Below are 16535 nucleotides of genomic sequence, written 5' to 3'. Positions count from 1 at the left end.
GAAATATCTAGATATAGATATCTAGAGATATGTAGTGTAAATACAGATAAATCTAGATGTAGATAGATATATACCTAGAGAAATATCTAGATATAGATATCTAGAGATATGTAGTGTAAATACAGATAAATCTAGATGTAGATAGATATATACCTAGAGAAATATCTAGATATAGATATCTAGAGATATGTAGTGTAAATACAGATAAATCTAGATGTAGATAGATATATACCTAGAGAAATATCTAGATATAGATATCTAGAGATATGTAGTGTAAATACAGATAAATCTAGATGTAGATAGATATATACCTAGAGAAATATCTAGATATAGATATCTAGAGATATGTAGTGTAAATACAGATAAATCTAGATGTAGATAGATATATACCTAGAGAGATATCTAGATATAGATATATAGAGATATGTAGTGTAAATACAGATAAATCTAGATGTAGATATCTATATCTAGATAGAGCTATGTAGTATAAATATCAATATAGCTGGAGATGGATATGCATACGTACACCTAGATACAGATGAATATAGATGTGTGTATGTACATATAGATATGTATCTGCATATGCAGAAGGCAGGGCAGGATGGCCCCTTAGACTAGAGACTGTTTCAGAGCGGCGTGAGCTTTTACGGGCAACAACCTACTGATCAGAGGCCTCCCCTGGCCTTTCATAGCCTCTGACCAAGCAAAGCTACTGCCTCTCTGAGCTAGTTTGTCTCCAAGGCGGCCCTTTGCCCTGCCTTCTGCCTGCCTTTGCTGAACCAGCTCTGGATATGTATAGACCTTTCTATCTACGTGCCCATGCATATATGCAATGCATGTCTATTTAGTATTTTCCGTCCCACGTCCAGCCTGGACCTCATCCCCGCACAGCTGCCCTCCTACCCCGCAGTCTCCCCCGGCTTCCTGCAGCCCGCGGGGAGAGCCGTGCAGCGTGGGAAGGACAATGAGCTGAGTCTCCCCAAAGGATCTGTAACCTGAGCCCCGCAGGGCAGGAGGCCTTGGCTTCCAGACAGGCCAGACCAGCTTGGGTGCATCGGTCTCCACCCCCTTCCCCTCCCCGGCACCAGCCCGCAGCTCGTTGCCTGGGGCCAAACCCTTAGTTCACCGCTGACGGACAGTCAAGGGATTTTGCCAGAGGGAGGAAGGATGAAAGACGTCAGATCTAGGCCCCCCCAGATCTTGCAAGTGGCTCCGCTGGCCTTGGAGGAGAAGGAGGCGCCCTTGAAACCCCGGGTGTCCATCACGTCCCTCGAAGCCATTGCTAATTAAGCTGGGAGAGGCAGGGGCGGCGAGGGTGGATTTAATTTCCTCCGTTCCCGAGGGAAGTGGCCTGGCCGGAGCCATTTTTGCAGCCGTCTGGGCTGAGTTTGGAGGCCCGGCTAGCAGGGGTCAAGGTGGCTTTTGGCTCCACAAAGGGGACGGCGGGGGCTGCTGAGAGGCAGCATGGAGGCACCTGAGCTGGGCTGCAGAAAAGGCCATGGGGGGGGGGCAGGGAGGCCTCTCGGAGCTGGTCTGGGGAGGAAGACGCCTCCTCCCCATCAGAGCCGCTGGCTCTCGGCTCCTGGTGCAGCTCGACCCCGCGTCTGAGGGGCATATCCTGACCACCAGGCTATTGGGGGCGATGGGTGGAGGAATGAAATGTCCGTAGTGCCAGGGAGCGTGGGGGATCTCCGGTGGCCCCGTTGTCGGGGGGGGAGCGGGGCGGGGAGCTGGGATCTCAGCCCGTCCCGGGCCACGGCTCATTCACGCTGGGTTCCTGCTTCCCCCCAGGCGGCAGACGGCGGAGGAGCGGGAAGCAGAGCGGCAGCAAGCCAACCGCATCCTCATGCAGCTGCAGCAGGAGGCCTTCCAGAAGACCATCAACCAGCCCATCCAGGCCGACCCCATCTGCGTCCACAACTCGTCCCTCTTCGCCCTCCAGAACCTCCAGCCCTGGTCCGACGACTCCACCAAGATCACCAGCGTCACCTCCGTGGCCTCGGCCTGCGAATAAAGCCCCGGGCGGCGGGGGCGTCCGCCCGCATTCAGAGCCAGCCTGGTCCCGGAGCCCCCTTCCTCCCCGGGGGGAGCTGCCACCCACGCACAAGTCTGGGGGACGGTCCACCCACAAGCAGTGTTTCCTCTTTCTTTCTTTCCCCTTTTGAAAGCCTCTGATGCCAGCCAAGTCCCGGCAGGGGCTTGCTCAGCTGTGGCCGGAAAGCATCCATGCTGCTTTCCCGAAAGCCACGGAGGAAACCCCCCCTCTGATTCCCATCCACGGCCAGTGCAGACCCTGGGCTCGGGCTTTCCGGCTGGTTGTTTCGGACACGGCGGCGCTGTCCTGCTTGGGACCTTTCCGGGCCGAGCCCCGGGCACTCGTGCAGCAGAAACGCTCAGGCCGGACTCGGGCAACGGACAAAACAACCCCGCTCGCTCCCGTCACGCGGCAGAGAGTCCTTTGCATCGCAGTTAGGGATGCCTCCGCCCCTTGTAATTAATAATTTTTCCAGGGGAGGACTAAGAGGAGAGTCTGACAGCGCTTTGACGAGAGCAGATGTAACGTTTCAAACAATCGTACGACGATTCCTGGCGGTTTCCCTGGAAACCTCAGACTCTACATTGATCAACTTATATTTTAATAACTATGAGACATCTGTGGCATTTCGCAGGGATAATGCAGTTTCATTCAGCGGATTATTTCGGTATCATTTACAGACGTTGTTCAATATTTTATTTACCTTTTCTTTCCCCCTTTGCTTTAGAAGTCGGTTTACGATGGGGAGGGGGGAAACCTCCTTCAACCGTTTGACTCGGTCATTTCTACCGTTGTATGGAGGGCACGAGATGTGATGTAAGCGAGGCACTTCTTCTAGCAAAACGCCAGGAATATATAGATTATATATATATTATACAATATATATTTTTCAGTTATGTATACGCTAAAGCCACACTGCCAATTCAAGCAGCTGGTGCAAACAATCAATCAAAAAACCTATTTTCAGTGAGATTTTTAAAGGCGTTCATTTGTTCCGTATTGTTTTGTTTTTTAAGTTATGCACTTATAAGGTGTTTTTATGTGTATTCATTTTATAAAGTGCTTGTGTAATTTATGTGGGGGAAAAATTAAAAAAAAAAAAGGAATAAACAAAAAAAATCTCCAGGGCACTGGACAAATCATCAAACGCCTTGTTCTCGTCTTTCTACCGGTTTCTATAAAGGGGACGGTAGGTCACAAGTCAGAGGCGACGGCCTTCCACGCGAAGATATAAATGGATTTAGCGTTCCCCTTCCCTTTCCTTGCAGCCACTTGGCTTCTGCGGCTATAGGGGCACGTCATATATTTTCATGTTGATCCTATAAACGTTGTCAGGCCCCGATCCAATAGAATACTTTACCCCTTGCTTAATTTTAAGCACTTCGGTGGGATTATTTCTGTGGTTGCAGCTAGCAGCTGCCAAGTGCTTCGTGGGGCAGGAATGGGATTGCTCTCATGCTTAAAGGAAACACATGCGTACATACTTTTCCGAATTGGGCCTGAGTGCTTTGCTGGATTGAGGCCACTCGATTGATTTTTAGGGCGCCAAGTATTTATTGAAAGGGGGAAGCGGCCAGAAGAGCTGGAGAAGAAGCTAAATTTGCAATGCTGCCCCTGTAGGCACTGGCCGCGGTGCTTCAGATGTACACCTCGCCTTACTCCGGAGTAACTTCCCACACAGGCCAACCCTTTGCTGAAGGGCAATGAAGCCAGAGGAAATATTCCCACTGACTACCAAGGACCTCAGGATCCCAGGAAAGCCGGGCTGGAAGGGACCTCACAGGGTCATCTAGGCCCCTGCTCGAGGCAGGATCGGGCCTATCCAAAGCATCCCAGCCAAGCGTCTGTCCAAACTGCTCTTGAAAACGTCCGAGGATGGAGAGAGCACGACACCTGTAGTGCGTAGCCAGGAAGTCCTTCCTGATCTCCACCCTCGAATTAGACCTTTATATTATACGACCCGACGGCAGCGACCTCTTCTTCTGCAGCCGGTGAAGGAAACTGAGCGGCATCCCAAGGAGACTCGTCATCCAACACCCTCCAGCTAACGCGCCACTCCGCCTGTGCAACACGACTAGGCAGGACTGTGGAAAAGCGGAGAAATGCTCTTCTTCACCTAACCTACCCCAAAATGGGCCTGAGAAAGAAAGCCTTGCTTGTTGGACTTCATCCCAGCCATGCAGTGGGCCCGGTGAACGATATCCCCCTTGCCGCTTTCATAGCTCCTGGACCATCACAGCCACATCATCCTAACGCTGCCATTACCTGGAGAAGACCCCTTGGCTTCCACGTGGGACTTTGACTTCCTTCCAGTAATAAGCATTACCGCACAGGGTGAGTTTGCATGATTGAGCTCTTAAAATACCTCTTAAAAAGCCTGGGACAAGTCCCATGGGCTTCAGTCTGGTGCAGTTTTTGGTGCAGGAGTCGGATCTGGGCATCTGAGATCGTTATGGGAGGTGAGATCGCGCTTTCCCCTCTGGTTTGAATACAAAGCCGCTCCGGAAAATGAATTTAGAAAGGGGTAAACATCACGTCGTGCCAAGGTAAAGCAGGGCAAAGCCGAGAGGATTTTGTCAGAGCTCGGTTTAGAGCTGAGCTGAAAACCTTGTGCCAGCGAAGTGCTTTGGTTCCTGAAACAGGGCACACGAGCAGACGCACACAAAGGTATCAGAGCAGCCGGAGAGGCAAAGATACCCGCAGAGAAACACACGCACGAGAGAGACCCGAGTTTTAGAGGGAGAGGCTGGATCCCAAGTGGTAGCTGGAATAAAATAATTTGCATGTTTTTCCCCAGACAAATTCTGTGGATGTGTTTAGCTTCACATTCCTTTCTCTCTCATACGTGTCTTTTTGAGCCTGGGGAACAGGAGCGGGGGATATACATTTTACTAGTTTAAAATTAGAAGCAGTGTTACCGTGCAATTCCCCCACCCGCCTGCCAGGCTTCCTTAACGGGAAGATGACCAACCACAAAAATAAGAAGGATGATCATAAACTTCTCGATTGCTATGATGCATATTTTGTTTTTTATTGCTAACCATAGAATCACAGACGTTGAGGGCTGGAAGGGAGCTCAGGAGGTCACAACTCGTCCGACCCCCTGCTCCAAGCAGGACCAGCCCCAACTACATCATCCCAGCCGAGGCTTTGTCTAGCCGGGTCTTCAAAACCTCTGAGGATGGAGACTTCACCACCTCTCTGGGTAACCTGCTCCAGGGCTTCACCACCCTCCTCGTGAGAGTTTTTTCTTAAATATCCAACCTCAACTTCCCTTGCTGCAGCCTGAGCCCATTGCTCCTTGTCCTGTCATCTGCCCCCACTGAGGACAGCCCAGCTCCGTCCTCTTTGCAGCCCCCCTGCGGGGAGATGAAGGCTGCTATTCAATGCCCCTCGGTCTTCTCTTCTGCAGACTCAATCAGCCCAGTTCCCTCGGCCTCTCCTCACCAGTCCTGTCCCCCAGCCCCACGACCATTTTCATTGCCCTCCGCCGGACTCTCTCCAAGTTGTCCACATCCTTTCTGTAGTGGGGGCCCACAGCTGGCCACAGGACTCCAGATGTGGCCTCCCCAGTGCTGAATAGAGGGGAACTGTTGTTGATTTTATAATATAGTGGAAGTCTGATGTTTCATGTGAAGACAGGCCGTTTATAATGTCCATAGAGCTCATTTTATACCTCAAAATACTTCCAGACACATCACGATCATGTGTGTCTAATAGACACAAACCTACTAACACCTGCGCAAATGTGCATCTAGCAATATTTTAATTTAGAAGCTAGGAAACCTGTACGTCCTTCGCTGTCTTTCTAGACAGAAAAAGTAGCCTCAGCGTGAAATGAAAACACAAAATCCAGCACATAACCCAGCTTTCCATTCCTGCTTGTTTCTGGAGCGATCCTTTCTAGAAGGCTTCTTTGTTAAGATATATTTCCTATTCTCATTATTAAAATTAATTTTGTAGCGAGAGGGTTTTTTTTAATCTCTGCCTACACGATTCCAGTTATTAAAGCTCTGATCTGTACCTAAATAATAATAAGAAAAAAAAATTGCCTGAAACGTGATGGAATTAAAGTGATCGGGAATGACACAAAATGACGAGAGATAATTACATCTGTTTGGTAGACTGACATCACCTCAGACATATCCGGGGGCAGTTGCACCATCTTCCCGGCTGATTTAATTTTTCATTTTGTACCTATTTGGAAACAGGAATAAAAACTGCCTAAGAAGCACTGAGAGGTGTCTTTCATCCCCAGCTCTCTCAAACCCCTGCAAATCCCTCAAGCCAAAACTGCTGTGAGTACAAAACACTTCCCCGTTGTTTGTCTGCTTGCAATTAAGAAAAGTAAAACAAGGTGCACTGGGAGAAAGCAAAGAGGCCAGCTTAAAAAATCCCTTTGAATATCTCTAGTTATCGCTGTAACTCTTCTGATAGCTAACATCTATTCAACCTGGAAGAGATGAGCAGCTAGGTATTTTGTAGTCTCCTGGACTTTGGTATCAGGTCAAGAAGGTATTCGTATTCAGTATTTTGTGTCTAACTTTCTGCAAACCAGTTAAGCATGTGCTTCACTTCAAATATGTAAGTAATCCTATTACTTTTATCAGGCCTGTTAATGCTGATGCTACATCTGGACTTGCGAAGCAGTGGAGAGTACCGGGCTCTGTACAATACACTTCTGTGCTTGTTAAAGTTTTCATGGAAAAGCTTTGGGCACGGCGTGATCCCATCTCACAAGAATGAAAGATGAGAAACTATCATGAGTCATATCAATCGTGCAGAGACCCAGCTCTGGCATGGGAAAGCCGAGCCTGACGACTGCAGTGGCTGGGCCGTGTCAAAAGGATGGGAGCGATCCAGACACCAAGGGCAGCTGTTCCCGGGGTGCCGGAGGGACGACCAAGGCGAAGATGGGAGAGGATGTGGTATCAGAGCCGCAGAAATTAAATGTGAACAATGGGAGGATGAAGATAGTGAGAGCTGCTAAGAGCTTCTAGTGCTACATTAGTAGTAGTAGTAGTGGTAATTGTTAGTGGTATTAAAATACTAGCTAAGTGTTAAAATATTAAACATTAAACTACTAATATTAAGCACTAAAGTATTAAAGTACTAGTATTTAAATACTAGCTAAGCAGGTATTTATGCATTTTCCTGGATTAAGGCTTTTTAAGCACACAGCTACGTTTAGACTCTGAAGTAGACACATAGGTAAGTACTTTGCAGAATCGGCTCCTTATGGCCCCAGATTAAGATTTAATTGCTGGCACTTCCTTTATTGGGGTACATTATCTTGTGCTACTATATTAAGGTGTAATTACATCATCATCATCATTACTATTATTATTATTATTATATACTTAACAATTATAATGATATTATACAATAAATTGTTATTATATTATTGTAATACATTATATCGTTCATTAGCAATATATCAACAGCACTTGCAAGGGCACCCGGACCTTTATTTTCACTGAAGGCTCTGACCTGCCTGTACATCACACCTCTGATTCTGCAAACAGTTTTGTTCATCCCACTGAACTCAATGGGACTATTTTAATTGATCTGGATTATTGTAGCACTTTCAGGCCCCAATCATTTATGAGTGTCCAGGCACTGAATACACAAAGAAAGTCTTAGAGCATAACTCTGCAAGATTTCAAATAGAGAGCTCATGTTAAGTCAGGCACACGCTTCAATCCAGAGGTCAAGTGCGGACTGCACCTGATAGAAAAATTCTATAGTAAACCTACTAAAAAAAATTTTTTCCATGATCAGAAAGCAGCTTATTGACAAAGAGAAATTTGAACAAAAAATCTGTTTTTTGAGTGGAAAAATGTGTGAGTTTTGTGAAGAAATGAACACCTGAACTGTTTTGAGATTTCTACTTGCTCTGGAACTTTTAAACTTTTTCTTTCTTCCTTTCTTCCTTCCTTTCTTTCTTTCATCCACACTGCTGATTAATTAAAACCAAGACTTCTAGTACAGCAGGCTTCATTCTGACCCACCTCCTGCTCTGAAAAGTGGTTGAGGAAAGAAAGGGTTGCAGTTATTAAACACGTCCCCTTTTGACATACTTATGCAGAAACGTTTCAACTTTAGAGGCCAACACGCTGTTTTGTTTCACATTTTTAGGGAATTCAGATTTTAAATAATTTGAAAAGAAAAAAATGGACACGATCAAAACGAGTCTTTTCGGACAGAGTGCAAATGAATTTTTTTCAGTCAGCCCCTGAGCCTTTTTCAAGCTGGAGGGGGGCGGTGTTCGGAAACTTCAAAAATTCTCCAAGGATGAGAAAACTGGACCTAGTTTCTGCTCATCAAAATAATTTGTATGTTGCTGTTTAAAACTGTGTCTTTTCCACCAAAAACCTAGGAAAGCATTGAAGTCAGTGACAACAAAAGATGAAAAGCATTTACCTACATCGACATATTTCTTTTATTTTACATCTATATGCATAGAGCTGGGGTGGGGTCTTTTTGCGGATGAGAAAAGCTTCCTATGTGTTGAAAAATATTTTCCTTCTCTTTAAGTTGGCATGAAAATAACCAGTGCAGCTCAGCCCAAAACAGAGCCCCATAGCTACCCTTTTACCTTCCTTTTTGGTTTTCGAATATAAAGAAAAGGGTGGCTCTGTCTTGCAAACCTGGAGTGCTTTTAGATGTTCAGCCATGACAAGTAAGACTTGAGCCAACTCGCTTTCCCAGTTTCATCAAAGCATGTCTCCCCACCGCGGCGCGGGAGTCGGCTGCGGTTATCTGTCTGTCTGTCTGTCTCTGGCTACTGCCTGAACGTAACAAATCAGCGCTTTAAAACAAAATCAATCAATACTCTTCATCTGACGCCACAAATCAGGGGAGCACGACAAGGTCTGGCTGGCCCTAGGATGCACTGAAACAGGGTGGGAAAGCAAGGCTGGCTCATGATTCTCCACCGTCTGCATGAAAAAACAGAGTGCAAAGAGGTTTGAAAAATGAGTTTCTCTCTGGTTTTTGATGGGCGGTTGGATGTAGCTGCATCTCCCGCAGCAGGAAGAAACTCAAGTTCTGGCCCAGCTCACGGCAAAGATAGCATCCTCTGTTGTACAGATAGCATGTAGGGGCGCTTGTACACGGTCCTGAGTTTCTAAATGCCACCGTCGTTGCACCTGGTGCTGTCTGTGGGCATCCTGAGACAGGCTCTGCCCACAGGCTTAATAAACAGGACAGCTGTATTTTGCTGACGGTAGGAGCAGGAGCTGAACTTCCACCTTCTGGGCTCCCCAGCTAGCGCACGCCCCACTTGCACACAGTGCTTTCTTCTTTTAACAGAGTAGATGCTGCCCTCGGTCATTCGGGAGTGAATCTAGAGTCACTCCAGCACAGCTCCATCAGGTTTGCACTCATGCAACTGAGATAAGTGTGCTTTTGTCCCCCCTGGGCTTGCCTATCCTGGCGACTGAGCCTTTGCAGCAAGGCAGGTCAAGTACCGATGCTGCCAGACTCCTGGCTGGCTGCGCTGCTTGAGATGGTAAAAAGCCTTCGGGCCGCGCGGGAATTGCAGGGGGGAAAAATTCCCATTACTCCTAGTCACCTCCCATGATTCACTGGGACACGGCGCCATTTCCTAGCCTGCCCCTCGGCATTGGAAGTGGGGTAAAAGCAGGGTTTCTCGAGGCAGACAAGGTTCCTCGGGGAGATGGGATATCTTTCATTAGACCAACTGAATAGCTGGAAAAGTTGTTCTTTGCAAGCTTTCAAAGAGCAACCGCAAGGGCCTGGCCAGGGGATGGTGGAAGCTCCTGTCTCAAGAGCTGCGGTGAGTAGGAGACAACCCCCAGCCCCAAGTCCCTGAGTTCCCCACCCAGGTAACGCGGCTTTGTGAAGTCTCCAGGGAGATGGTGGAGAAGGGAAGTGATGCTTTTGGGTCTGGGACAGGAGTGGTGGGTACAAGTGTTTGGAGCCTGGGACATCTCCCTGGACGGATTAGCAGCAGAGCCCTGTGTCCGTGCAGGGTGGCTGGGCTAGATGACCCCTGAGGTCCCCGCCAGTCCTGGGTATCTGTTGTTGTTTTTGGGGTGAGCAGCAATGGGCACATCATTTCTGCCCAGGATGGACCAGGGGGCTGGAGTGGACCCTAAGTTGAATAGGAGCCACCGGGGTGCTTTTCTTGCCAACAAAACCCAGAGTAGGCTGGGCTAGCTCAAGGGAGGTGATTCTTCTGCTGTCTTTGGCCTCACCGGGTCCAGCTGCGGGTGCCTCGCGATGCAGACAAGTTGGGAAGGGAGATCGCCGCACATCCTTCAAGGCCTGAGAGACAGGGCCTCTGAGGAAAGGCTGGAAGACCTGGGATTATTTAGTGTGGAGAAGAAAAGACGGAGGGAAGACTTGACAACAGTCTTCCAACATCCAGAGGGTGGTTATAAGGAGGATGGGGACTGACGGTTCTCCAGGTCCGTGGGGCCATGGTCTGACACAGCAGCAAGAGTAAGTTGAGGCAGAACTTTCTCACCCGGGGGGAGGGCAGCCTCACGGGGGGGGGTCCGGTTCAGGTCGTGTCATCGTCAACTCCACGCACCTCCTCCGCTGCTGGGAGTGGATTCGGGCCGGCGATGAACGGAGCTCAGCTCTGCTCAGCCCATCAGTAGGGAAAGAGCGGTGGAAAATAGTAGGAGCAATGCTGCCACCGTCTTGAGGCAGCTGGTTTAGGGCTGCTGCCACCTTCTCCCCTTGTCTGGGCTGGCTCACATGTTTGGTGGGAGTGTATTTAAACCAACCGTTGCTTGAAGCTGTCATTATTCTTGCTATTTTGGAAACAGAGGATACCTGGGACCCTCTCTAAGGGCCCTGGCAGCTCTGTTGGGGGGGCTGCCCTCTCCTTAGACTCCTGGGCAGTTTCTAACGATGCAGCATGGCCTGCCGGATCCGCCAAGGGGAAATGGGGCACAGACAACCATGGGCTGGGAGAGGAATCGGTGCCTCTGCGGTGGCATTGTGGCTGCATGGCGCAGGGAGCAGAAAGCAGAGCAGCAGATGAGGCAGGGGGCACAGGGCAGGGAGCAGAAAGCAGAGCGGCAGATGGGGCAGGAAGCAGAAAGCAGAGCAGCAGATCTGGCAGGGAGCAGGCACGTGTTTTGTCCCAGTGACATTCGTAGGCAGAGATGAGCTTTTCAGGCAAAGCCTGGTGAGCCGTGTACACACTCGCGTGGCTCAAACCCCTCCACTCGTGGTCAACGTGGAAGCTCTCCCCTCGGCGCGTGAGCGTGGACTGAAACCCTCGCAGCCGGTCTTGCTTGATCCCTACCCAAAAAAGCATAAAATAAAGAATTCCAAGAAAAGCCGGTCGCAGACAGGCCCCGACGACAGGCCCCAAGCCTTCGTGCAAGGCTCTGGCACCAGGGTCGGGAACTGCTTGTTGCACCCCCAGCTTTGCCACAGGCTTTCTGCGCGGCCTCGGCCAACTCCCATTCTCTCTCTGTGCCTCAGTTTCCCCTCTGAAAAAAAAAAGGGGAGAATCCTTGCTTTCACCATCCTTCATCTGCCTTCTCTGCTCACCCTGGAAGATGTCATCTAGAGCTCTGCTCTCAGTGGGATGCCGCTGTGCATCATGGGGTGAAAGCAGAGGGGGAAAGAGCTGCCTTTCATCCAGGATAATGGTGATAAACCATTTCATCTTTTTTTCTGGAGCAGAGAGTTGAAACGATAGCAGCTGCTGCCTAAAGCACGGGCTACCTGCCAGGCTGCTTGAGGCAGCTGTCCTGGGGAGGACTACGAAGGCAAAGAGCTTGGTATTTACTGGAAAGAGCTGGGATGGAGAAGGGAGTAGCAAACACACCACAGGAACATGCACAGAGAAGGGTGCAAGGAAGCCCCCAGTCACTACCGGAGGAGCACGTGAGGCAAGATCCCCAAAAAAGAGTGGGGAGAGGAATCTTTGGGCAAAGGACTTGCCAGGGAGAGGCTCTGAACAGCAAGCAAAGCAACCAAGGCCTCTTGTCTGGTTCCCAGATTGAGCTGGCCTTTGTGTGTGTTCTCTGTGCAGGAAGAGGAGGGGGATGGAGAAACACCTTTGTCTTCAGGTTGTGGATGATCCCTTGTAAGCCGCAATTTTCAATACTTCCGTGTTGCAGCATTGTCGGGGTGATGCTGTAGCCATAACAGCCCAGGTATTATGCCAGAGGCCGAGGTGAAAGCTTTGTGTTCAAAAGCTTGTCCAAGTCGCTCCCGCCCATGCGATGGGTCCGATCACAGATCTCCCCCACAAAGATCCTTGCCTCTGAGAAATGCCCCTCCCCAGATCCTTGCCTCTCTCCCCAAATTCTCCTCCCACTGGACTGAGGCAGGACCAGCCCTGTCCAAGTCATCCTATACAATCTGGGCGTGTCTACACGTGCGTTTATGCCGGCTTAAATTTACTGTGCAGTAAGCGGAAATAGGCCAGCGTCTGCATGTGCAGGCATTAAAGTGCATTAACGCTGTGTGGGGACTGATTTGGGATGAAAGTTAGTCCACAATTCATGGAGCTGTGGGGCTGGAAGGGACGTGTGGAGGTCAGTCCAGACACACAGTGTTATTGTACAGTAAGGCGTCTACACGTGCATTACTGCACAGTAACTAATCATGTGTATATTTGATACCTGCATGATGCCGGTATCAAATTTATGCTCAAGTCAGGTTAAGTTGCCATATTTATTGTGCAGTAAAAGCGTGCACATGTAGATGTGTGCCCTTACTTCGCAGTAATTGTGGTTATGGCGCAGTAAATGTTCATGTGTAGACATGCTCTCTATAACCTAAACTCTGCATAAGACGACGGACAACTCTTTTGGTGTCTTTAAACCCCCCTGGGTTTGTACAGGATGGTTTGGAGAGGCCTGATCTTGCTTCAGGCAGGGGTGGGGCTGGGTGTGACCTCTGGAGGTAGGTCCCTGCCAGCCCCATGGCTCTAAGATCCTATGAATTTCTGGGCAGTGGGAAATGCTTTCCTGACTTCCACAGAGCAGCAGGGCTTTCAGGAGGACACACGGATGGGTCACTCATGGAGCCATGGGGCTGGAAGGGACGTGTGGGAGTCACATCTGGTCCAACCCGCTGCCTGCGGCGGGACCAGTCCTGTCCAAACCACCCCACGCAAATCCATAATCCCAGCTCTTCATAATAGAGTCATTTGCATCGATGGTTGCTCAGGATTGGTGAGGTCCAGCTTCGTTACTAATGAGCTAATCCTAACATATCCCCACTGATGGGTGACATGCAAGGGAGGCAGGGTGCACGGAGCCCGTGGTGACCTGGGGAAGCAGGCACTTGGCAGCTCCCCCCTGCAGCAAAGCTCCTAGACGTTTCCCAAGGAGTTATTTTACTCTGGATTCAAGTGATTTATGATGATTAGCTACTAAAGGTGGGTGGAAAGGGATGATTTCTGGTGGCCAGACTTTGCATAGCCCTCTCATGGTCTCTGCAGCTAGCGGGAGATCCCTTGCAACGGCCCAGGCTTTCCCACCCTGCTGCTGCTTTGGCACCAGGCTGCTGTCCCCCGTCTCCTTGAGCTGGACCCCCAACAAACCCTGCTGCATCTGACCTGAAATCTATTCTGAATTGTTCATGGAAAACTTCCAGGAGAAATAATAGGCCGAGGGCTCCCTCTACGGGCCTGCCGGGGAGGGTGTTTGGTAAAGAACTGGGTGGATTAGCGGGAGTTTGGGATGTTTCATGGCAGGGGCATTCATTCTCCAGACCTGGCCCAGCCCCCAAAAGGTCTTATCAGTGACTGTGGGCTTGATCCTGCAGGTTTTCCAGGTGGTGGTGCCGGGCCCAGCCTCACCGTGCCTTGAGTCCTCGGGCTGAGACCTCAGGACGGGTCCTACGCCTTCACGGCCGCCTGCGCAACTGGTACCCGACAGCGATGGGTCGTTGCTGGAGGCGCCTGGGTGCCATGGCCCTGCACCCGGGTACGTCCCACTGCCGGCATAACAGCCCTGGGCTGGCAACGGCATGCGGGGCTGGGACTACATGACGTCCATTGGGGGCTGGTGGAGTCTCCTGGTTGAAAGAGTCGAGCATGAAGATGCAGCGTTCCCGCGGTCTGAGATGGTTCCCCGGCTCTGACCCAAATGGACCTGTGGAGACAGCTCCCAGGTTTTGTCTGGCCTCGTCAGAGCAGGGAGGCCGTGGGATAGATGCCCAGGTGAGGTGTGGGCTCTCCATCGCTGGAGGATTCAAGGAGACGGTGGACCGTCACTGGTCGGGGGGGGATGCTCTAGGTGCAGCGATGCCCGTGCTGTGCCGTGGGGTGTCCCAGGCTTCTCCCCTTTCTGCTCCATGTGTCAGGGGGGTTTTAAGCCTCCCCCAGAGGATCTGGGGCTGGGCCAGGCCAATGCTCCTGCTGGCACCAACCCCACAGGGTCCTGGTGGGAGGGTCTTGCCCCCATGCTCAGCTCAGCCCCGTGTTGCACTGGGGCAGGAAGCGATTTCCTCCCTGCTCAGACTGGTTGCACTGGTGGGGTTTGCCTTCCTCTGCTGCGGGGGCACGGCCTGGGCCTGGGCTCTCCGGAGCCTATATTAACATCTTTTACAGAAGCAGGACGTTGGCCCCGGCAGCCCCTCTGCTTTCCCTGTGGCAGATTCAGATGTGATGTCTGGGGCTGTGTCAAGGTGGGTGGGGGTTTCCCCAAGAGTTTAGACGATGGGGTGGTTTGCACAGGGCTGGCAGGGTTGGACTAGACATGCCCTCCACGGGTCCCTGCCCACCCTGCGGCGCTGTGCTTCTTTGCTGACAGGTGGGTTTGGTGCAAGGGCAGGGGGCAGGGGCAAGAGGAGGACTGCGCCGTGCTGCTCAACCCCCGTGCTGCGGGCTGGTTCCCAACTCCCCGTGGGCTGGCTCCAGCCCATACGTTGCAGCCCCCTGGCTAGCTGGCTTGGGGTGCCCTCAACCTCCAAGGAGGCATCACCAAGGTCTCAGTGGAAGGAGCAGAGAAATGGGTCTCCTGTCTGCCCATCCCCACCCCATTACGATGCCAGGATCCACCGAGGCCACACAACACGGTGCCTGGTTTTGGTCCCTGCACCTTCAAAAGGATGTGGACGAAGCAGAGGAGGTCCAGAGAAGGATCCTGCGCAGGCTCTGGTCACTCTCCCTTCCAGCCCCCGCTCGCCGCCGCCGTGTGACACAGGGCAGCACAGACCTGCGCTTGTGTAATGCTGCTGCCAACCCTTGCTGCGTGTGCCCCACGGGCTAGGCATGCCACTGCCTTTGACCAGGAGGCATTAGCCAGGCAGGGGCAGCCCCGACGTCCTCATTCTGGGAGAGCTCCTTGTTCAGCATCGGAGGAAAGCCCATCCCACATGGGTGATGCCTCTTGAACCTGGATAAGAACAAGCCTGAAGGCTGCCCTCTGCTCTGCCCAGCAGACTTGAGGATGGAGGGTGTGCGGCCATACTGCAGACAAAACAGGTCAGCTCGGGGCTAGGGGCTAGGGTCTGGGCAGCAATGATTGATAAGCTGGAAGAGACTGGAAGAAAGCTGTGTGCAGTCCTGAGGCCCTGGCAGCACAGATCCAGGCTTATGAATGCCCCTTTACGCTCCCCAGACCCCCGTTCAGGTCACCCGCGTGTGCGAGAGCTGATTCCTCCTAGCCCAGCGGCAGGGGAGCGGTGATGGAGGGTGATGGAGACAGGAGACGCAGGCTACATCCGCCTGCTTCACCCCCCGGGGTGGGAGCAGTGCTCTCCAACATACCAAGCTGCCCCTAGCAGGGAGGCATGATAGCAGTGGCGGTGCCCGCACGCCAGTTAGCGCAGGGGAGCTAAACAGGCCGGTCGTGCTAATTAGCTTGCTCCCAAGTGGCTACACAGCTCTGGGGCGGGAGGTGTTGAAGTAGATCAATCCGGGCCTCTCACATGACTAAGAAAAGAGAGTGAAGAAAAAAAAAGGGTCTTGCTTTGTATTTTAAAATGTTTTAAAATAAGAAAAACTCTTCTGCTTATTACGACTCCATGCACGTTTCTTTCAGAGCAAATGTTCCTCCTTTCCTCAAAACAAAAAGGTGAGAACAGCTCTCAAAACAAAGCGCGCTGCTGAGCAAGCAACTGGTATGATTTACCCCTGACTTTGTCTTCAAGGATGCTTTGTTTAAATCATCTCTGTTTTCACAGTATGAAGTATAAAAAGGTATGTTCACTTGTAGAGGGGGGAGTTGTGTTAGATCTCCTCCCTACGATCGCGTGGTAGAGTCGCTAATTAACTCAGACTGAGTCTGAATCTAATACCAAACACAACGCGAAGTTTGATTTCCTCCACAGAGGCAGCAGGTAGGTGTACGGGGGTAGGTGCCTGTGGCCGGGCAGGCCATCTAGCTGCAATCCAGAGCTCAGTGTTGAGTAACCACCTCTGCACTTGCCCTCCTTGCCATTGGGTCTGTCCTACCAGGTTGGCTTTCGTGGGGGCACGCGGATGAGGCTGCAGTCCCGGGACCAGCTGCCCCGTCTCTTGTGCACCCACGAGTCAAACTGATTTGACTGA

At 51.0% G+C, this 16535-nt stretch overlaps 1 protein-coding gene and 1 long non-coding RNA gene across 2 annotated transcripts in view; both read left to right on the top strand.

Annotated features, from left to right (window-relative positions):
• TLX1 (T-cell leukemia homeobox 1) overlaps window positions 1-3622 on the top strand; it is a gene marked incomplete at its 5' end in the record, with an annotated part of 26428 nt that extends 22806 nt beyond the window's left edge. The window contains one exon of the mRNA XM_019502145.1: window positions 1792-3622. Coding sequence (XP_019357690.1) covers window positions 1792-2014 — 223 coding nt within the window. The remainder of the gene's footprint in view (window positions 1-1791) is intronic.
• A 1583-nt stretch (window positions 3623-5205) lies between these two features.
• On the top strand, window positions 5206-7411 carry LOC109287555. Its single transcript, XR_002094893.1, has 3 exons — window positions 5206-5240; window positions 6247-6333; window positions 6646-7411. It is a non-coding gene; the product is annotated as an uncharacterized LOC109287555 (long non-coding RNA).
• Window positions 7412-16535: the final 9124 nt, after the last annotated feature.

Source organism: Gavialis gangeticus, unplaced genomic scaffold, assembly GCF_001723915.1.
Source record: "Gavialis gangeticus isolate Ggan-Ray unplaced genomic scaffold, GavGan_comp1, whole genome shotgun sequence".
NCBI lineage: Eukaryota > Metazoa > Chordata > Crocodylia > Gavialidae > Gavialis > Gavialis gangeticus.
This window is presented reverse-complemented; position numbering and strand designations above follow the sequence as displayed.